This window comes from Cydia pomonella, chromosome 25 (assembly GCF_033807575.1).
Source record: "Cydia pomonella isolate Wapato2018A chromosome 25, ilCydPomo1, whole genome shotgun sequence".
In the NCBI taxonomy this organism is placed as follows: Eukaryota; Metazoa; Arthropoda; class Insecta; order Lepidoptera; family Tortricidae; genus Cydia; species Cydia pomonella.
In genome coordinates, this window is record NC_084727.1 from 5,372,775 (window position 1) to 5,396,800 (window position 24,026).

Here is a 24,026-nt window from a genome sequence, read left to right on the forward strand (position 1 = left end):
ATCGATATCGAGCTATTGCAAAGTTTTGAGCTTAGCATCCCAGCCAATGCAGGTCTGATACCCGGCATCTCAGGAGTTCTGGATATCCAACTCCTTAGTGAACCAAAATACACACAGTTCTATCTTCTAGAACTAATTTTGGCAGAGTTTTAATAGATTATGTCCGAAAATAGTATCGATATCGAGATATTGCTAAGTTCTGAGCTTAGCATCCCAGCGAAAGCTGGTCTGATACCTAGCATCTCAAGAGTTCTAAATAGCCAGCTTCCTAGTGCACTAGAATATACAGAGTTTTATCTTCTAGAACGAAATTTCACCGTGTTTTGACAGACTTAGTCCGATACTACTCTGAAATTCGTGAAATTGCTAAGTTCTGGGCTTAGCATCCCAGAGAATGCATGTCTAATACCCAGGATCTCAGCAGTTCTAGATAGCTAGCTCCCTAGTACGTTACTCTCCACACAGTTCTGTCTTCTAGAACGAAATTTGGCAGTTTTGATAGACTATGTCCGAAAATAGTATCGATATCGAGATATTGCAAAGTTCTGAGCTTAGCATCCCAGCCAATGCAGGTCTGGTACGCGGCATCTCAGCAGTTCTGGATAGCCAACTCCCTAGTGAACTAAAATACACACAGTTCTATCTTCTAGAACTAACTTTGACAGAGTTTTGAAAGACTATGTCCGATAATGGTATCGAAATCGATGTAATGCTAAGTTCTGAGCTTAGCATCCCAGCGAAAGCTGGTCTGATACCTAGCATCTCAAGAGTTCTAGATAGCCAGCTTCTTAGTGCACTTGAATACACACAGTTCTATCTTCTAGAACGAAATTTCACCGTGTTTTGACAGACATAGTCCGATACTACTCTGAAATTCGTGAAATAGCTAAGTTCTGGGCTTAGCATCCCAGCGAATGCAAGTCAAATACCCAGAACCTTAGCAGTTCTAGATAGTCAACTCCCTAATACATTAGCACCCACACAGTTCTGTCTTCTAGAATGAAATTTGGCAGAGTTTTGATAGACTATGTCCGAAAATAGTATCGATATCAAGATATTGCAAAGTTCTGAGCTTAGCATCCCAGCCAATGCAGGTCTGGTACCTGGCATCTCAGCAGTTCTGGATAGCCAGCTCCTTAGTGAACTAAAATACACACAGTTCTATCTTCTAGATCTAAATTTGGTAGAGTTTTGAAAGACTATATCTGAAAATGGTACAGAAATCGAGGTAATGCTAAGTTCTGAGCTTAGCATCCCAGCGAAAGCTGGTCTGATATCTAACATCTCAAGAGTTCTAGATAGCCAGCTTCCTAAAGCACTTGAATACACACAGTTCTGTCTTCTAGAACCAAATTTGGCAGAGTTTTGATATACTATGTCCGAAAATAGTATCGATATCGAGATATTGCAAAGTTCTGAGCTTAGCATCCCAGCCAATGCAGGTCTGATACCTAACATCTCAGCAGTTTTAGATACCCAGCTTCCTAGTGCACTAGAATACTTACAGTTTTACCTTCTAGAACGAAATTTCACCGTGTTTTGACAGATTTAGTCCAAAACTACTCGGAAAATCGTGAAATTGCCAAGTTTTGAGCTAGCTTTCCATCCAAAGCTGGTCTGATACTCAGTATCTCAGCAGTTCTAGATCGCCAACTTTCTAGTGTACTAGAACACACATAGTTTTATCTTCTAGAACGAAATTTCATCGAGTTTTGACAGACTAAGTTCGAAACTACTCTGAAATTCGTGAAATTGTAAAGTGATACCTAACATCCATAATGATAATAGCCAGCTCTCTAGTGCACTAGAATCCGTAAAGTTCTGTTTTCTAGAATGAAATTTCGCAGAGTTTCGACACACTATGTCCGAAAATAGTATCGTTTTGGAGATATCGCTAAGTTCTGAGCTTAGCATCCCAGGCAGTGCAGGTCTGATACCCAGCTTCTCAGCAGTTCTGGATAGCCAGCTCCCTAGTGAACTAAAAACACACAGTTCTACCTTCTAGAACTAAATTTGGCAGAGTTTTGAAAGACTATGTCCGAAAATTGTATCGAAATCGAGGAATGCCTAAGTTCTGAGCTAGCATCCCAGCCAATGCCGGTCTGATACTTAGTATCACAGCAGTTCTGGATAGATAGCTTCCACGTGCACTAGAATCCACACAGTTTTATCTTCTAGAAGAAAATTTCACCGAGTTTTGATAGACTTAGTCCGAAACTACTCTGAAAATCGTGAAATTGCTAAGTTTTGAGCTAGCATCCAAGCCAATGCAGGTCTGATACCTAGCATCTGAACACCTACGGATAGCCAGCTCCTTATTGAACTAGAGTACTTACAGTTTTATTTTCTAGACTGAAATTTGATACAGTTTTGATAGACTATGTCCGTAACTACACTGAAAATCCAGCATCCGAAAATAGTATGGAAATCGAAATATTACTTATTTCTGAGCTTAGCATCCTAGCCACTGCAGGTCTGATACCTAGCATCTCAGCAGTTACAGATAGCCAAATATCTTGTGCACTATAATATATACAGTTCTAACTTCCAGAACAAAATTTGACAGAGTTTTGATAGAGTGTGTCCGAAAATAGTATCGATATCGAGATATTGTTAAGTTCTGAGCTTAGCATCCCAGCCAATGCAAGTCTGATACCTAGTGCATATATATCATATATCATTTGAAAACAAAAATACTTTTATTTACGTAAAAAGAGTTAAAACTAAATCTCTTAAAAGAATATTTGTGTGATTTGTGTGAAATATTTAAAAACCTATTCTTTCTCGTTTGCGCTTTATTCTTGCAAATAATGTCCTAGACTTTGAAGAATGTCTGAAAATAAGTTTTTCATTTTAAATTCAAATATATTTTTTAATATATGATGAAAAACGCTCCAAAATTGGTTAAGCAGTTTTTAAAAAACAAGTTTCAGAAGTTGGCTTACTTTTATTTGTATGGAAGTTTTTGTCTTTATAAGTCCAAAGAGCGTGTAATTAGTAAATTTTATAATAATTTGTTTTTTGTTCACTTGTTAGAATAGAATAGATTTTGAACTAATGCTACGGATTCCACTCACGTGTTTTTAGTCACTCGCGCGACATGTTTCGGACTTCGGCGAGTGACTAAAAACACATGAGTGAAATCCGTAGAATTAGTTTAATGTTAGTATAACTCACGACAGTTAATTTCGAAAATAGATTTTATTTGTATGATTGTACACTGTCATATTACCTAAAACGAATGATTTACACATAACAATGAGCAAAACCAGAAAATACATTACTATGCAAGTCAATATAAGTCTATGTAAGTTACGCGTTACATGTTACACGTTTTGGTATTTGTAAGTAGTCACTAATTAAAAATCTTCATGTCAATAAAACTACGCCAACTTCTGGAACATAAATTTTAATAAAAAGCGGCCAAGTGCGAGTCGGACTCGCCCATGAAGGGTTCCGTACCATTTATGACGTATTAAAAAAAACTACTTACTAGATCTCGTTCAAACCAATTTTTCGTGGAAGTTTGCATGGTAATGTATATCATATATTTTTTTTTTCTATTCGGTTTAGAAAAAAATTATATTAGAAACCTCGATATCATTTTTAAAGACCTATCCATAGATACCCCACACGTATGGGTTTGATGAAAAAAGATTTTTTGAGTTTCAGTTCTAAGTATGGGGAACCCCCAAAATTTATTGTTTTTTTTTCTATTTTTATGTAAAAAATATTAATGCGGTTCATAGAATACATCTACATACCAAGTTTGAACAGTATAGCTCTTATAGTTTCGGAAAAAGTGGCTGTGACATAATCGGACAGACAGACGGACATGACGAATCTATATGGGTTCCGTTTTTTGCCATTTGGCTACGGAACCCTAAAAAGTACTTAAATGATTTTGATGCGGTTTTCAGTTTTCGATAAGAAATATGTTTGACTTTATAATAAAGTACTTATTAGTAGATATTCTCCAACGTGGAAGACACGTTTTAAAAAAAAACGTCAAAAAGTTTTGTTTTTATTTGAATGCTTTAATACTAAATTTCTTTAAAAATATTTTGTGTATATTTTTTTTAATAAAACAATGCTATTTTTTTTCGATTGACACAAAATGTATCTTAATCGAATGATTTGTGAAGCTTGTAGATTTTTTTTTCTTTTTTTGAACAGACCTCACTTTACCTTGGCTCCCAAGGGACGAAATTACGGGTGCTTCCAAAAAAATCGTTTTATTAGGTCTCCACTATCATCGTGTAAAGTGGCTTGCTTCCATCTCAAAATGTAGCTTTTTGACAAAAAAGCTCGATAGCCAGTAAGATTATAAGTTCCGAGTTCTATAATTATAAGCATAGATGGAATTACTAATTTTGTTATTTCGCACGTCATGTACATTACGCAGTTTCTACCTGTGGAAACTTGTAATTACATAACTTAATGCTTCTATTTCGAAACCTATTTTGTTACTCTAACTGTAAATTTTCCTATGAAATAAAATAAAAATCGAGTAAATGCTAAGTTTTGGGCTTATAACGTTCAGAACTGCTGAAGTGCTGGGTATCAGACCTGCATTAGCTGGGATACCAAGCTCTAAACTTTCAATAGGGAGTATTACTGCAATGGTCTGCCGCCAGAATGCAGCACTAGCACCTTTCGCACACCATAGAGTACTATGCCTTAAGCTGTGTAATGACAAGTATTCACAGATAATAAAATATGACATTGACGTATCACCGGGAAACGCGAAAATCAAAATTTAGCTATCTGCCTCTTCATCGCTCGAATATGCAAGAGTTATAGATAGGTTAGATGACGAAATTTCGGTTTTTCTTGTTTTGCGGTAGATTCTCAGATCGTGATGGATTGTGGTAGTGGCGCCCCCTACGCAGAGTTTCGCGTAATATTCCCTATAGACTGCTAAATTTCGTTGTAGCTTGTAGCAGATAAAACTGTGTGTATTCCAGTTCACTATCGATAACTTTTGACATGCTGAGTATTAGACCTGCATTGGCTGGGATGTTAGTTATAAACTTAGCATATAATCATTTCCTAGATTTTCAGAATAGTTTCGGACATAGACTATCAATATATTGTTAAATTTCGTTCTAATCGATAGAACTGTATGTATTCTAGTGCAATAGGGAGCTGGCTATCCGGAAATACTGAGACGCAGGGTGTCACACCTGAATTGGCTGGAATGCTAAGCTTATGCTAAGCTCGATTTTCAGAGTAGTTTCGGACATAATCAAAACTCTGTCAAATTTCGGTCTAGACGATAAAACTGTGTGGATTCTAGTGCACTAGTAAGGTGGCTATCTAGAACTTTTGAGATGTACTGCTGGGTATCAGACTAGCATTGGCTGGGATGCTAAGAGCAGAACTTAGTAATATCTCGATTTCGATACTATTTTCAGACATAGTCTTTCAAAACTCTGCCAAATTTCAGTCTAGAAGATAGAACTGTGTAGCTTTTAGTGCACTAGGGAGCTGGATATCTATAACTGCTGAGATCCTGGGTATCACACCTGCATTGGTTGAGATACTAGCTCAGAACTTAGCATTCACTCGATTTTTAAACTATTTCGAACAAAAATCCTTCAGAACATCTTTAATTTTCATTCTAGAAGAAAAGACTGTGTGTTTTCTAAAGGACTAGGGAGCGGGCTATCCAGAACTCTTGAGGTGCTGGGTATAAGACCTGCATTGGCTTGGATATTAGCTCAAAGGCATATACTGGATTTTTAGAGTTTCGGACATAGTCTATCAAAACTTTGTCAAATTTCGTTTTACAAGGTAGACCTGTGTGTATTCTAGTGCACTAGAGAGCTAGCTATCCAGAACTGTTGAGATCCTGGAGATCACATCTGCATTAGCTGGGATGCTAGCTCAGAACTTAGCATTTACCCGATTTTTAGACTATTTCGAACAAAAATCCTTCTGTACTTTTTAATTTTCATTCTAGAAGATAAAACTGTGTGTTTTCTAATGAACTAGGGAGCTGGCTATCCAGAACTGCTTAGATGCTTGGTACCAGATCTGGATTGGCTGGGATAGCTCAAAACTTAGCATTTAATCATTTATTCGATTTTCAGAGTAGTTTCGGACATAGTCTATCCACATTTCGTCAATTTACGTTCTAGAAGATAGAACTGTGTGTATTCTAGTGCACTAGGAAGCTTACGATCTAGAACTGCTGAGATGCTAGGTATTAGTCCTGCATTGGCTGGGATGCTAAGTCAGAACTTGGCAATTTCACGATTTTCAGAGTAGTTTCGGACATAGTTTATCCATATTTTATCAATTTACGTTCTAGAAGATAGAACTGTGTGCATTATAGTGCACTAGAAAGCTGACTATCTAGTACTGTTTAGATGCGAGGTATCCGACCTGTATTGGCTGGGAAGCAAGGCTCAAGACTTAGCAATTTTCCAAGTAGTTTCGGAGTTAGTCTAATAAAACTCGGTCAAATTTCATTCTTGAAGATAAAACTGTATCTATTTTAGTGCACTACTAAGCAGGCTATCTGGAACTGCTGAGATCCTCGGTATCAAATCTGCATTGGCTGGGATGCTAGCTCAGAACTTAGCATTTACTCGATTTCTAGACTATTCCGAAAAAAATCCTTCAGAACTTTTTCAATTTTCGTTCTGGAAGATAAAACTGTAAGTTTTCTAATGCACTAGGGACCGAACTATCCAGAACTCTTGAGATGCTGGGTATCAGACCTGCATTAGCTTGGATACTAGCCCAAAACTTAGCATTTACTGGATTTATGTATGTATGTATGTATATACTTTATTGTACATAGAAATAAAAACACGAAAAACACAGTTACAGGGTAAATTAAATACAACAAAGGCGATCTGTATGAGATCTCTTCCAGTTAACCTTTGAGGAAATGAGTAAAACAGAAGTAACGGTGAATGAATGACAAACACAAACTAAAGTGTACAATCACTGAAATTAATGAAATGCACGTTTTACAGTGTAGTTTCGGACTTAGTCTATCAAAACTCGGTCAAATTTAGGTCTAGAAGATAAAACGGTGTGAATTCTAGTGCAATAGGAAGCTGACTATCTAGAACTGTTGAGATGCTAGGTATCAGACTAGCATTGGTCGAAATGCTAGCTCAGAACTTAGCAATTCCTCGATTTCTAAACTATTTTCGGACATAGTCTTACAAAACTATAAAACTATGCGATTTCTACTGCACTATGTAGTGAGCTGGCCATCCATAACTGCTGAGATGCTAGGTATCAGACCTGCTTTGGCTGGGATGCTAATTTCATAATTTTGTGGTTTAAGACATTTATTCTCATAAGAATATACATTATTCACTTAATATGAGAATTTAAATTTACCTTAATGCTATACAATAACTTGGTGTGTATGTTTTGGCATCCCAAGGAAACACGAGTACTTAAATTCGAATAGTTACTTATTTGAATAGTAGTAAGGTCGGTATTCGTAGCGCACCCGCGGCCGTGCAATGAAAAAACTACAATATTAATTAATTAAGAGCCCGGTAACGATTTTAGAGCAAAAATGAAAAATTGATAGATTTAGTTGTAGAAAATGTACACATTTTGTTACGTAATATCTAAAACACACGTATTGGTTACTATTAGCACGTTTTATCATCTAGCCTTTTAATAATGAGGTCGCTTGTTGTGTAATATGTAACGAAAAGGGACAGTTTTAAAAATTCATCAAAAAATATGGTAGTATATTATACAAAATGATGTATATGGACAGTTTCAGCAAATGTTGTGGATTGTTTAAGTATCAAAAGTACGTTGAAATTAAGTCGATTTTCAGAGAAATTGTCACTTGTTATGAAGTAATTTCTGGAAAAAATTGATTTCGTCAACTTTCATTTACACTGCTTCAAATTTATAATAACAAAAATGTAGTTTATTAAAGTTAAAGTACAGGATATGTGTAATGCAAAAATACCATTTTTAGCAGTGCAAACTTTACGAAATTTACAAATAAGCTGCGCTTCTGCACTGCTTTACGCACGTTGACCTAAACGTCCATCAAAAAAATAATCATTACTAATTAAGTGACTCTGTTTTCAAAATTGTTATAATGAAAGATAACAAGACGTGCTAATAGAAACTAGTACTTATTATTTATAATAATTAACAAAAGGTGTACAATTTCATACGCTAAATCTATCGATTTGACTTTTTTGTGACTAAATTCGAAAACGGCGTCTTAGTATGCGAGTGCAGTATTTAAGAATTAATAGATTTAGATCGAAATATATCATGGTTCGAATGTAAAAGTATTTTAAGGGCAGTTAATTTTTTTTTTATGTTAGTTAACATGGTATAGCGGGTTTGTATTTGAAAACATTCGTTCAAGCTAATGGGCTGATTTTGTTTTTACATATTTGCAATTGTTATATTTAACTATTTAAACGAAATGTTTTCACTTTTAATAATATATCGTTTAAGTTTATTTTTGAATAATTAGAACGAAAGACTATTTTTAATACCCGGCGTTAGTTTGTTGCACAATTTTGCACCTTCGTTTAACATATTTCGTTTTCCGTATAATTTGTTCTATGAAAGTGTAAATTTAAACTATGTTTATATCGAAGATTAAATTTATTCTGCTTATACATAAATAAAAGTTTCGTATGCAGTTTTTTATGTAAAATTTTATAGACCAAGATACAGGTTTTAAAAACGTAAATTTGTTTTCTCCAATATACTCGGAAATGTTCACCTTATTGTAGCAAAAATAGTACAAGAAGTTCTTCGTTATAGTCAAACACAAATTAAAAAAATTCAAACCATTATTGTTGTGTTTTAGCCGACGGGAAAGTTATTACTGTATTTTTTTTTACTTTTTAAAAACATGTATCCACTAAGAAAAACGCATACAGCCAATTAATATAGCTGCGGGCCGCGTCTACACGACCCGGTCAGCAACATTTCAAGATATAGGATAGAGTCGTGTAAAACCGACGTGTATGATCGTGTGAATACTGCTTAATAAAATCAAAGACTATATATAACTTTTATATTTTTTTAAGGATTTCATTCGTGCAAATACAGCTTATATTGCACAATTATATTGAATGAGCGAATATTGAATGGTACTGAATGGCAGAATAGTTGTGCCTTTAACTTTTCTAAACTGCTGAGATGCCAGGTTTCAGACCTGCATTGGCTGGGATGCTAAGCTCTGAAGTTTGCAAAATCTCGATATCGATACTATTTTCGGACATAGTCTATCAAAACTCTGCCAAATTTAGTTCTAGAAGATAGAACTGTGAGGATGCTAATGTACTAGGGAGCTGGCTATACAGTACTGCTAAGGTGCCGGGTATCAGACCTGCATTGGCTGGGATGCTAAGCCCAGAACATAGCAATTTCACGATTTTCCGAGTAGTTTCAGACGTAGTCTATCAAAACTCGGTCAAATTTCGTTCTAGAAGATAAAACTGTGTGTGTTCTAATACACAAGGAAGCTGGCTATCTAGAACTGCTGACATCCTGGGTATTAGACTTGCATTCGCTGGGATGCTAAGGCCAGAACTTAGCATTACCTCGATTTCGATACCATTAATGGACATTGTCTTTCAAAACTCTGCCCAATTTAGTTCTAGAAGATAGAAATGTGTGTATTTTAGTTCACTAGGGAGCTGGCTATCCAGAACTGCTAAGATATTGAGTATCAAACTTACATTGGCCGGGATGCTAGCTCCAAACTTAGCATTCACTGGATTTTCAGTGTAGTTTCGGACATAGTCAATCAGAACTATATAAAATTTCGTTCAAGAAGACAGAACTATGTGTACTTTAGTTAACTAGAGTGCTAGCTTTCCAGAACTGCTGAGATGCCAGGTATCAGACCTGCATTGGCTGGGATGCTAAGCTCATAACTTAGCAATATCTCGATATCGATATTATTTTCGGACATAGTCTATCAAAACTTTGCCATATTTCGTTCTAGAAGACAGAACTGTGTGGATTCTAGTGAACCAGGGAGCTGGCTATCTAGAACTGCTGAGATCCTGGGTATTAGATTTGCATTCGCTGGGATGCTAAGCCCAGAACTTAGCAATTTTACGAATTTCAGAGTAGAATTGGACTAAGTCTGTCAAAAAACGGTGAAATTTCGTTCTAGAAGATAGAACTCTATGTATTCTAGTGAACTAGGAAGCTGGCTATCTAGAACTCTTGAGATGCTAGGTATCAGACCAGCTTTCGCTGGGATGCTAAGCTCAGAACTTAGCATTACCTCGTTTTCTATACCATTTTCAGATATAGCCTTCCAAAACTCGGCAAAATTTAGTTCTAGAAGATAGAACTGTGTGTATTTTAGTTCACTAGGGAGCTGGCTATCCAGTACTGCTGAGATGCCGGGTACCAGACGTGCATTGGCTGGGATGCTAAGCTCAGAACTATGCAATATCTCGATATCATTACTATTTTCGGACATAGTCTATCAAAACTCAGCCAAATTTCGTTCTAGAAGACAGAACTGTGTGTATTTTAGTTCACTAGGGAGCTGGCTATCTAGAACTGCTGGGATGCTGGGTATCAGACCAGCACTGGCTGGGATGCTTGCTCAAAAACTAAGCAATTTCATTATTTTCCGAGTAATTTCGGACTAAGTCTGTCAAAAAACGGTGAAATTTCGTTCTAGAAGATAGAACTCTATGTATTCTAGTGAACTAGGAAGCTGGCTATCTAGAACTCTTGAGATGCTAGGTATCAGACTAGCTTTCGCTGGGAAGCTAAGCTTAGAACTTAGCATTACTTCGATTTCTATACCATTTTCAGACATAGTCTTTCAAAACTCTACCAAATTTAGTTCTAGAAGATAGAACTGTGTGTATTTTAGTTCACTAGGGAGCTGGCTATCCAGAACTGCTGAGATGCCGGGTACCACACCTGCATTGGCTGGGATGCTAAGCTCAGAACTTTGCAATATCTCGATATCGATACAATTTTCGGACATATTCTTACAAAACTCTACCAAATTTAGTTCTAGAAGATAGAACTGTGTATTTTAGTTCAATAGGAAGCTGGCTATCTAGAACTGCTGGGATGCTGGGTATCAGACCAGCACTGGCTGGGATGCTTGCTCAAAAACTAAGCAATTTCATTATTTTCCGAGTAATTTCGGACTAAGTCTGTCAAAACACAGTGAAATTTTGTTCTAGAAGATAAAACTGTGTGTATTCTAGTGCATTAGGAAGCTGGCTATACAGAACTCCTGATATGCTAGGTATCAGACTAGCTTTCACTGGGATGCTAAGCTCCGAACTTAGTATTACCTCGATTTCGATACCTATATCGGACAGTCCTCCAAAACTCGGCTAAATTTAGTTCTACAATATAGAACTGTGTGTATTTTAGTTCACTAGGGAGCTGGCTATCCAGAACTGCTGAGATGCCGGGTACCAGACCTGCATTGGCTGGGATGCTAAGCTCAGAACTTAGTATTACCTCGATATCGATACTATTTTCGGACATAGTCTATCAAAACTGTGCCAAATTTCGTTCTAGAAGATAGAACTGTGTGTATTCAAGTGCTTTAGGAAGCTGGCTATCTAGAACTTTTGAGATGCTAGGTATCAGACCAGCTTTCGCTGGGATGCTAAGCTCAGAACTTAGCATTACCTCGTTTTCTATACCATTTTCAGATATAGCCTTCCAAAACTCGGCAAAATTTAGTTCTAGAAGATAGAACTGTGTGTATTTTAGTTCACTAGGGAGCTGGCTATCCAGTACTGCTGAGATGCCGGGTACCAGACGTGCATTGGCTGGGATGCTAAGCTCAGAACTTTGCAATATCTCGATATCGATACTATTTTCGGAGATAGTCTATCAAAACTCTGCCAAATTACGTTCTAGAAGAAAGAACTGTGTGTATTTTAGTTCACTATGGAGCTGGCTATCCAGAACTGCTGAGATGCCGGCTACCAGACCTGCATTGGCTGGGATGCTAAGCTCAGAACTTTGCAATATCTCGATATCGATACTATTTTCGGAGATAGTCTATCAAAACTCTGCCAAATTACGTTCTAGAAGACAGAACTGTGTGGATAGTAATGAACTAGGGAGCTATCTATCTAGAACTGCAGAGATTTTGGGTATTAGACTTGCATTCGCTGGGATGCTAAGCTCAGAACTTAGCATTACCTCGATTTCTATACCATTTTCGGACATAGTCTATCAAAACTCTGCCAAATTTCGTTCTAGAAGACAGAACTGTGTGGATGCTAATGAACTAGGGAGTTGACTATCTAGAACTGCTGAGGTCCTGTGTATTAGACTTGCATTCGCTGGGATGCTAAGCCCAGAACTTAGCAATTTCACGAATTTCAGAGTAGTATCGGACTAAGTCTGTCAAAACACGGTGAAATTTCGTTCTAGAAGATAAAACTGTGTGCATTCTAGTGCACTAGGAAGCTGGCTATCTAGAACTATTGAGAAGCTAGGTATCAGACCAGCTTTCGCTGGGATGCTAAGCTCAGAACTTAGCATTACCTCGATTTCTATACCATTTTCAGACATAGTCTTTCAAAACTCTTTCAAATTTAGTTCTAGAAGATAGAACTGTGTGTATTTTAGTTCACTAGGGAGCTGGCTATCCAGAACTGCTGAGATGCCGGGTACCAGACCTGAATTGGCTGGGATGCTAAGCTCAGAACTTTGCAATATCTCGATATCGATACAATTTTCGGACATAGTCTTACAAAACTCTACCAAATTTAGTTCTAGAAGATAGAACTGTGTGTATTTTAGTTCACTAGAAAGCTGGCTATCTAGAACTGCTGAGATGCTGGGTATCAGACCAGCACTGGCTGGGATGCTAGCTCAAAAACTAAGCAATTTCATTATTTTCCGAGTAATTTCGGACTAAGTCTGTCAAAACACGGTGAAATTTTGTTCTAGAGGATAAAACTGTGTGTATTCTAGTGCATTAGGAAACTGGCTATATAGAACTCCCGAGATGCTAGGTATCAGACTAGCTTTCACTGGGATGCTAAGCTCCGAACTTAGTATTACCTCGATTTCGATACCTATATCGGACAATCTTCCAAAACTAGGCCAAATTTAGTTCTAGAAGATAAAACTGTGTGTATTTTAGTTCACTAGGGAGCTGGCTATCCAGAAATGCTGAGATGCCAGGTACCAGACCTGCATTGACTGGGATGCTAAGCTCAGAACTTTGCAATATCTTGATATCGATACTATTTTCGGACATAGTCTATCAAAACTCTGCCAAATTTCGTTCTAGAAGACAGAACTATGTGGATGCTAATGTACTAGGGAGTTGACTATCTAGAACTGCTGAGGTCCTGGGTATTTGACTTGCATTCGCTGGGATGCTAAGCCCAGAACATAGCAATTTCACGAATTTCAGAGTAGTATCGGACTATGTCTGTCAAAACACGGTGAAATTTCGTTCTAGAAGATAGAACTGTGTGTATTCAAGTGCACTAGGAAGCTGGCTATCTAGAACTATTTAGAAGCTAGGTATCAGACCAGCTTTCGCTGGGATGCTAAGTTCAGAACTTAGCATTACATAGATTTCGATACCATTATCGGACATAGTCTTTCAAAACTCTGCCAAAGTTAGTTCTAGAAGATAGAACTGTGTGTATTTTAGTTCACTAGGGAGTTGGCTATCCAGAACTGCTGAGATGCCGCGTACCAGACCTGCATTGGCTGGGATGCTTAGCTCAGAACTTTCCAATATCTCTTTATCGATACTATTTTCGGACATAGTCTATCAAAACTGCCAAATTTCGTTCTAGAAGACAGAACTGTGTGGATAGTAATGTACTAAAGAGCTGGCTATCTAGAACTGCTGAGATCCTGGGTATCAGATATGCATTCTCTGGGATGCTAAGCCCAGAACTTAGCAATTTCACGAATTTCAGAGTAGTATCGGACTAAGTCTGTCAAAACACGATGAAATTTCGTTCTAGAAGATAAAACTGTGTGTATTCTAGTGCACTAGGAAGCTGGCTATTTAGAACTCCCGAGATGCTAGGTATCAGACCAGCTTTCGCTGGGATGCTAAGCTCAGAACTTAGCAATATCTCGATATCGATACTATTTTCGGACATAATCTATTAAAACTCTGCCAAAATTAGTTCTAGAAGATAGAACTGTGTGTATTTTGGTTCACTAAGGAGCTGGCTATCCAGAACTCCTGAGATGCCGGGTACCAGACCTGCATTGGCTGGGATGCTAAGCTCAAAACTTTGCAATATCTCGATATCGATACTATTTTCGGACATAATCCATCAAAACTCTGCCAAATTTCGTTCTAGAAGATAAAACTCTGTGTATTCTAGTGCACTAGGAAGCTGTCTATCTAGAACTTCTGAGATGCTAGGTATCAGACCAGCTTTCGTTGGGATGCTAAGCTCAGAACTTAGCATTACATCGATTTCGATACCATTATCGGACATAGTCTTTCAAAACTCTGCCAAACTTAGTTGTAGAAGATAGAACTGTGTGTATTTTAGTTCAATAGGGAGTTGGCTATCCAGAACTGCTGAGATGCCGGGTACCAGTCCTGCATTGGCTGGGATGCTAAGCTCAGAACTTTGCAATATCTCGATATCGATACTATTTTCGGACATAGTCTATCAAAACTCTGCTAAATTTCGTTCTAGAAGATAGAACTGTGTGGATGCTAAAGAACTGGGGAGCTAGCTATCCAAAACTGCTGAGATCCTGGGTATTAGACTTGCATTCGCTGGGATGCTAAGCCCAGAACTTAGCAATTTCACGAATTTCAGAGTAGTATCGGACTAAGTCTGTCAAAAAACGGTGAAATTTCGTTCTAGAAGATAAAACTCTGTATATTCTAGTGCACTAGGAAGCTGTCTATCTAGTACTCCTGAGAAGCTATGTATCAGACCAGCTTTCGCTGGGATGCTAGCTCAAAACTTAACATTTACTCGATTTTTAGACTATTTCGAACAAAAATCCTTCGGAACTTTTTCAATTTTCATTCTAGAAGATAAAACTGTGTGTTTTCTACTGCACTAGGGAGCGGGCTAGCTAGAACTGCTGAGATGCTGGGTATCAGATCTGCATCGGCTGGGATGCGATGCTCAGAGCTTAGCATTTACTGGATTTCAAGACTATTTTCGGACAATTTCTATCAAAACTCTGTCAAATTTCGTTCTAGAAGATAGAACTGTATGTATTCTAATGCACTAGGGAACTGGCTATCCAGAACTCCTGAGATGCTGGCTGTCAAACCTTGGATTTCAGCTCGAACTTAGTTTTAGTTAGAAGAAACCTACAATTTTTTTTGATATTCGTATCCCATACTTATATGAAAAAAAAATTTTTTACAGTTTTGACTAGAACTCATTATAGATCGCCTGGAAATGTTACTAGCTTCCATTTAAATGCTATTTTGAGGCTGTAGAGTGGATAACGGCTGGGATGCTAGTGTGTCAAAATGGGAAGTTAGCATCTCATTTTCAATTTTCATTTTTTTCGCGTAAATAAGTAGAACTATTAAAAAAAACTACCTAGAACTATAGAACTATTAGGGATGCTACTAGAACTCTCAAGAAAACTTGAGATGCTAGCACTTGATATGCTAGGTTCACAGACACGTCCATCATCAGATTAGCTCGATGGTACCATAATATTGCACTTTCACTGAACTTACATTTGTATGTGAAATTTGAGCTCAATCGAATGGGTAAGTAATAGAACGTATACAAACCTATAATATATCACTCTGAATGTATACATTCAATTTGTATAATTTTGATCGGAATAACATTCAATTGCAATAACATGCAATATGTATAACAACGAATTCTATAATTGTAAATTGTATAATAAACACTACATATATCATTGTTTACGATAACATTAGAAAGGTATAACGTTGAAATAATATAACATACAAAACAAATATCATACATTAAAAATAATAATAATTAATTCTGGTGCTAATTTCTTTATCTAGAGGGTCACAGTTCTAACCTAACCTAACCCACTTTTCTGTTAACAGTTTCTTTTTCCGAAGCCTCAGAGTTCTAACCTAACCTGCTACCTATTCTGGAAACAATTTATTTATTTAGGGGGTCACAGTTCTAACCTAACCTAACCCACTTTTAGCAGTTTTTTTTCTAGTAGTGTGTTCTATGAGGTTTGAAATTCTAGTTCATCCTACTAATTTTACTACTTCATTATATAAGATGATATTTATATTTTAATATGTATATATTATGACAGTTATATGAAATGAGCTTAACTTATATGTATATTATACCAAACAGCCATATGTATGTCGTATGTTATATTATTTTTATGTTATACTAATTGAAAGTATACGTTTACTTTATTATACATAAGATTAGTATACATTTTTAACGTTTGTAAACTGAAATTATTCCAAAAGTGCGTATATATTATAGGACGCACCCCAATCGAATAATGGGAAGAGGGTCTAAGGGTGTAATTTAGCTAGCAAGATTTGAACCGAACATATAAATATAAAAATTGCAAGTTAAATAACAGCTTGTTAAAATGTATCTTTTGCTGCAGGTGAAATCAAACTGGAGAAGTCAGAGGTGGAGATGGCTGATGGCGAGGTCGTATCAGGTGTGTACGCTGTAATAAGGTGTTTCTAGACCTGGTGAACATTTTGATAATCAATATTTCGTTAAAGGAAGATTGTTGAATACAGAAATCAAGAAAGATTTTATATTTTATATTTTGATTGAACTAATATATACCTCATTCCACTTCCTAAATTTAATTGTTACTGTTTCAGTTGCATTGTACGGAGGACCACCAGCTCCTTCAGCCCAACCCGTTCCTACCGCGTCCAACAACGTTTCGTTCGCACCGGCTCCAAGTGTTACCAACCTGGACTCCACCAAACCGGCTCTGGCTGCCAAACGTGGCACACACACGTGCGACATATGCCTTAAAACATTCGACCATCAAGCCCGGCTCAAACTTCATCGCCGCTCCCACACTGGTGAGAAACCGTACTCGTGCAACGTTTGCGACAAAAAATTTGCACAAAAGAGCCATTTAAATACTCATTACGCTTACCACATGGGGAAATTCAAGTTTTCTTGTGAACTATGCGACACACGTTTCACTCAAAAAAATCAATGGGTCATACATATGCTGATACACACTGGTGAAAAACCATTCGAATGTGACATATGCAATAAAAAATTTAGACAAAAGGGCAACTTAAACGTTCATAAAAAAATTCATTTGAAATATGATTACAATAGCGTTGAGCCAGGAGAAATAACTTCATATAAGAAAGAGTCGTCGGGCGAATCGAAAAATCAGTCTGCAGAATACTTCACGTGTGATATATGCAAAAAACGATTTGCGGAAAAAAGCAGTCTAAACGCTCATATAAAACATCACTCTGGAGATTATCCGTTCACTTGTGACATATGCGAGAGGAGATTCAATACGCAGTCTCGCTTGGATAATCATAAACTGGATCACACGGGGGGAAAACCTTTTAAATGTGATGAATGCAGTAAGCAATACACATCAAAAAGTGCTTTAAGACTTCATTCAAAAATACATACTGGGGATTATAGATATGCGTGCGATGTGTGTAATAAACGTTTCATACAAAAAGATGTTTTAAGACAACATATGCGAGTACATACAGGTGAAAAGCCTTATAACTGTGAAATATGCCAAAGGAGGTTCCCGTATAGATGTGGCTTAAAGAGTCATTTATTAGTCAAACATAATCAGGTTATGGACAAACAATTTTGCTGTGATATCTGTGGGAAGCGATTTGCACTTCAGGGGACTCTAGTCAAACATATGAATAAACACGCTGAGAAGGCAAGGGGAGAAAAGGCTCGACAAGAAGGAAGGATGGAAGACCTAAAACCATTTATGTGTGAAATATGTAGCAAACGATTTTCAACAAAAAGTATTTTAAGAAACCATAGAGAAATACATAATGAAGAAAGACCTTTCGAGTGCGAAGCATGTCACAAAAAATTCCAAATGAAGAAATATTTACAGGACCACATGAAAGTGCATGATGACTTTAAACAGCATGCATGTGAAGTATGCGGCCAACAATTCAGGCACAAATCTGCCTTAACAGTTCATATCCGACGAATGCACACAGAAAACAGACCCCATGCTTGCGATGTTTGTAAAAAGGCTTTTCCAGTACTTGCTGAATTAAAAGCGCATTATCGGGTACACACTGGTGAGAGACCGTATGCTTGCGAGATATGCTATAAGAAATTTCCACGACATAACGGGGTTAAAAGACATCTTATACGAGTTCACCATGAGAAACCTTCGAAATTTATTAAATTAAAGGAATTTAACAATATCAACTGAATTAGAAGACCATCCTTGAGTTCGCACTGGGCACCATGGATAATAGCTAGTCGAATGAAGAAATTTACAGTCTTACTTTGTGATGGCGTGTAATATATTATTAAAATATAATGAAATTTTAAAGTCAAGTCAAAGAAAGTTGGTGTCAGTTGAATAATGGCGACAATTCCTTATAAAATTTGCCTAGAACTTGTAATGTGTCTGAAAAGAACCGCATACCAAGTTTCCTTTTTTGACCGAAGCGTTAGTGAACGTCTCCGTTTTAACTCTGGCATTTTGTTTTCGTATGTCCGGTTCTTCTCTACAGGTTGTAATTCTTAACCGATTCTCGGGAAATTTTGTGACCAGATTCTATGATTAAATAGTTTTTTTTGTTGATCCAGTTATTAGAATGTTTTCAATATGCGGAAATTTGTATAAAGGTCCTAGGCGCCAATAACGTCTATGGCGCTTAATACCATTGTGAGTTCACTGTGATAACGATTCAACAAACTAAGTATTTTTCACTTTTACATTTTCTAAGCTTAACGCGAGATTTACCGCTCACAGTGCCACTAGTTAACTACTAAGGATCAACTGTTTCAAACATTTTTATTTATTTATTTAAAAAACCAAACGGTCGTATAAACATCGAAAATGCTATAGAAAAAAATTACTGCAACAAAAAGACCTGGAGGTTCATGATTACATATAAATGATGTTAACTGAAATAAGTTTTGTAGTTATTTATATTATGTTACTGCACGCACCAATCAATGCCAATCAACCCGTTGGCTGAAGTAACTTAAGTATTCTATTATCAAATATGTTATAGTATTTTATGCAACAGTTGTATAAGAAGGGTCAAAAAAGGCGAGTGGCGTGAGTTACAATGTGAGCCGGAGCCGAAGGCGTAGGCGAACATTGTAAAGGAATACGCCACGAGAATTTTTTGACCTACTTATACAACGTTGCATACAATATTTTTCCTACGAGTCAACAAAAATAAATCTTAATTTAGGTAAACAAATTACAGCAAAAGTATATAGCCAAGACGGGCGAGCATACCTTGTTCCGCGCCCGGCCCGCCCCGGGCCGCGGCCGGCCGGTCAGCGACACCTTCTCGTAACTCATGAGGCCCTGGTACTTGCTACTTGCTAAATTAATTTTTTGGACAGTTTTTTCTCAATTTTGGCCACCGTAGCCTACGGAGACTAACAAGCAACGCTAAGCGGTCTTCGTAGTCTATGGGTGTTGCTATATTACGGGTGTCACATGCGTGTTTCTGACTTATGAAGTAATTATTTTTACTATGCAACCAAATGAATATTTTGTAAGTTGGCAGCAATGCACTTAGTTTAAAACTGTATTCGTTTTGGTTTTGTTAGGTTGGTAGCCATTAATCGCAGTAACGTTATAGCTTATAAAAGCACAAGAGCTTTTATGAGGAATCGACAATATAGACTTTTCTTGAAATCTTTTATTTATGTTCTTATATTCGTGTTAATGAATGCATAAATGACAGATAACAGTAGAGGAGTAGGAAATAGTATTTTATGCAACAGTTGTATAAGAAGGGTCAAAAAAGGCGAGTGGCGTGAGTTACAATGTGAGCCAGAGCCGTAGGCGTAGGCGAACATTGTAAAGGAATACGCCACGAGCATTTTTTGACCTACTTATACAACGTTGCATACAATATTTTTCCTACGAGTCAACAAAAATAAATCTTAATTTAGGTAAACAAAGCAAAAGTATATAGCCAAGACGCGCGAGCGTACCTTGTTACGCGCCCGGCCCGCCCCGGGCCGCGGCCGGCCGGTCAGCGACACCTTCTCGTAACTCATGAGGCCCTGGTACTTGCTACTTGCTAAATTAAATTTTTGGACAGTTTTTTCTCAATTTTGGCCACCGTAGCCTACGGAGACTAACAAGCAACGCTAAGCGGTCTTCGTAGTCTATGGGTGTTGCTATATTACGGGTGTCACATGCGTGTTTCTGACTTATGAAGTAATTATTTTTACTATGCAACCAAATGAATATTTTGTAAGTTGGCAGCAATGCACTTAGTTTAAAACTGTATTCGTTTTGGTTTTGTTAGGTTGGTAGCCATTAATCGCAGTAACGTTATAGCGATTAAAAGCACAAGAGCTTTTATGAGGAATAGACAATATAGACTTTTCTTGAAACCTTTTATGTATAGTCTGTCAAGCAAAGTCTGTCAGTAGCAATGTAAAGCAAACTGAAGTATGGCAACACTCACAGAGCAGTATTGCGCTAAGAAAAGCAGCAATGTACATCGAACCGAAACATATTTTTTTCCGCTGAGCGCGCTCTTCGTACGTCAACTAAAATTGCAGCTCGCGGTTTATTGAAGCATTTGGAAATTGTTATTATTATGAGAGGGACAATTTAAACTGGAGTAAAAACGATGTCAATCAATATGATAAACGAGATCAAAAAATACCTATTTGCAAACGGACTATGCTGGAGAAAATAATGTTTGAATCAAGTCATTGCTTCCGCAGGTAGCTGGATTTTAATATATTATCAGATTTCTCGGTTGGAATTCAATATTAAAGATATATCACGATAAAATGCAATACAAATGCTCCTTTATGCAACCTTCAAAAGCTAATTAGACATATTTAGGTAGGTACAATCGAAAAATATATCAATAGATTGAATTAAAATAAAGGTTTGTATGCTTAGTAAAAGGTGGACGCAAAAGGCGAGCGCTCGCATTCTTAACCTTTGGTATGCTTAGGAGCAGATCTGCTACATATATATTCAACTTAAACATGAAGATGTCATAGCTAAATAAATGTAAAGGTTAAGGCATTTGCACTTGAGTACTTTTTACCAAACGAGCTGTTAGTAGGTACCTATACTACTGAATTTAACTAGAATAAAACAATCCATTGTTTTATATAGGTAAATATTAAAACCTAGGTAAGTAACCCCTGAGCCATCACTGGCAGCGGTAGCCCTGGTAGGGTATCACTGTAACTATTCTTGTCACAATTGCAGGGCTTATTAAATATCAAATATCTGGACTATTTACATCATTTCATCATCATCATGGTTTTATTCTGTTTTAGCAAACTTAGAAGACAAATAGGGAGCAAAGAGAACATGAGCACCACGGTAGAAAGCTGTTTTTAACATCAGTTCAGAAACTGAAGAAGCCCAAAGAAAATAATTATGCCACTTGTTAATTGTAAATTAGTGTATTTCTCTTGAACAATGTCACATTCACATACCAGTGTAATTTTGAAATGGTTTTACAATATATTTATATAAATATACAGATTAAAAATAAATAAAACACAACTGCAGATATTTTGGTGTTCATTTAATTTCAAGGCAATTAAGACACACACTAACACTTAATTCAGGCCATTCATTGAAAAAATATCATTAAGTTACCAATGTTACTGGTCCACTCCAACCAAGCATCAGAATACTTTGTACCTAGTCACTTATTGCATCTTAAGCATAAAACAGATCTGTTTGAAAATTTGTAATTTCAAGTTTAAAGTTTCCATTCCAAGTTTCAAAATGTATTCTTATAGTAGTAGTTACACATAAAACTTAGTCTAAAGCAATTTGCCTAATTTATAGTACAGAGATATTCCAATATCTCTGAGACCACTCTTACATGCTAGCTTGGTAAGGTTTTGCTCACACTACTGTTTTTATACAGGCTAAAAATGTTAGATATTTACATGTATTGGCTAGATCATATTTTATATGTAGATATTTAAAAAAGTCATTTAGATATCAGGAGAATGCTGTTAAGAAATTTTATTAACTTTCACATTAGTCTATTCAAGACTTGTCAGGAACTGACACAATTTCAGGTACTAAAAATATTAATAAAAGATACCTTGACAATGGAAACTTAACAACTTCCACTCATGTGAGTAATATGGAGTTATATTGTTTCTGGATAAAAGAAGGTATGATTTAAATGTTAAAATATTTTTCTAAAATTATGCACACTGAATAAATTATTTTAATTTATTGAACAAACAGGTAAAGCGACTTAAAACTTCTTTTAAATAGGTACATACCGACTTCAGAAAGTATAAACTAGGATTTTCCATAGGTATACATGTGCAATAGCTGAGTGCATGAAACAAATCAGCCTAAATAATATATTTTCGTGATGATTAACAAACGGACAACTTTTACAATAATAATCTAAACTATTGTCCCAATTTTTTTAGTTTTTTTAATTAACAAGTTTATTTTTCGTCTTGTTTGCGTTGTACACGTATGTACGTAAACCGCCGTAGGTAAGTTTTGTATGAAGAGAAACTTTTACGAACGCCTTATATTGGGCGAGTTTTAATCCTGCAACAAACATATGGAAGTATTAGGTTGATGTTGCGAAAGAAAGTAGGTATAATCAAGGTTCTTAAACGTCTTAAGATTGTTTAAAAAAGTTACCTTTGAAAATATTTGAGGACTTCGTCTGTTGATATTGGGAACAATCGAATCAGTTGCGGTTTCGAGGGCACAATTCGTGGTCTTATTGGATATATTTAGGCATACGTTTTATCTTTATTTAAGCCTTTTAACCCTGAAACAGAAAAAACTGCACATTATCTTAAAAATTCTCCGGGATCTTGAAGTAATTATCATAACCTCAAAATTTTCTAATGGTTAAGATCAACGAGCATGATTTTACTTACATTGTAGGCATCTTGACTTTGCTTATGGTCATGCACAATATTATTTAATATATTGATATTTATTTTAATGCTGGGAGCAGAAATTTCTCTTGAATTAGCACCGATTCGGAATGTAAACAAACAAGATGGACGATCCACATTCTACAGATAAAACACAGATTACACGCGATTTTGGAATTATTCGAACACAGTGTTGCTAGCCCGCGATTTTTCAAATTTGCCGCGTTTTTCTACTGACAAGATTTGCTTGACCAACTATATGCTCTTATATTCGTGTTAATGAATGCATAAATGACAGATAACAGTAGAGGAGTAGGAAAAAGGTATATCAGTATTCGTGTTGGTTATAAGTTATTGTATAACTAAAGTTAACACGACCAGCAGCGTATCTAATTTTATTAGAAATTATGTTATTATATACACTCTGTTATTTTTTCATTGAATTGATATTCTGTAGAACTTACTGAAGCGCTGGTGGCCTAGCGGTAAGAGCGTGCGACTTGCAATCCGGAGGTCGCGGGTTCAAACCCCGGCTCGTACCAATGAGTTTTTCGGAACTTATATACGAAATATCATTTGATATTTACCAGTCGCTTTTCGGTGAAGGAAAACATCGTGAGGAAACCGGACTAATCCCAACAAGGCCTAGTTTACCCTCTGGGTTGGAAGGGCAGATGGCAGTCGCTTTCGTAAAAATTAGTGCCTACGCCAAATCTTGGGATTAGTTGTCAAGCGGACCCCAGGCTTCCATGAGCCGTGGCAAAATGCCGGGATAACGCGAGGAAGAAAAAAAAAAAAAAAAGATATTCTGTAGAACTTACGTAATGCTTTTAAATTTATAGATTTGTTATTTTTCTTTTTTAATTATATACATAAAATAAACCCGAAGTTACTCGTTGAGTTGTAATAGTTTTATTTCTTTCCAGTTCTTTGAATAATTAACCCGTCGCGTACGCACGACGTATTGAAATTAGTTACAGA

The 24,026-nt window shown here is 36.6% G+C and overlaps 2 protein-coding genes across 2 annotated transcripts in view; one reads left to right on the forward strand and one right to left on the reverse strand.

Annotated features, from left to right (window-relative positions):
* Nucleotides 1-21,688, forward strand: part of LOC133531659 (gastrula zinc finger protein XlCGF57.1-like) — a 29,647-nt gene extending 7,959 nt beyond the window's left edge. The window contains exons 4-6 of the mRNA XM_061870004.1: nucleotides 16,567-16,623; nucleotides 16,796-20,873; nucleotides 21,447-21,688. Coding sequence (XP_061725988.1) covers nucleotides 16,567-16,623; nucleotides 16,796-18,369 — 1,631 coding nt within the window. The 3' untranslated portion in view covers nucleotides 18,370-20,873; nucleotides 21,447-21,688. The remainder of the gene's footprint in view (nucleotides 1-16,566; nucleotides 16,624-16,795; nucleotides 20,874-21,446) is intronic.
* LOC133531663 (zinc finger protein OZF-like) overlaps nucleotides 1-24,026 on the reverse strand; it is a 38,457-nt gene that overhangs the window by 13,996 nt on the left and 435 nt on the right. The gene's annotated exons all lie outside the window — the stretch shown is intronic.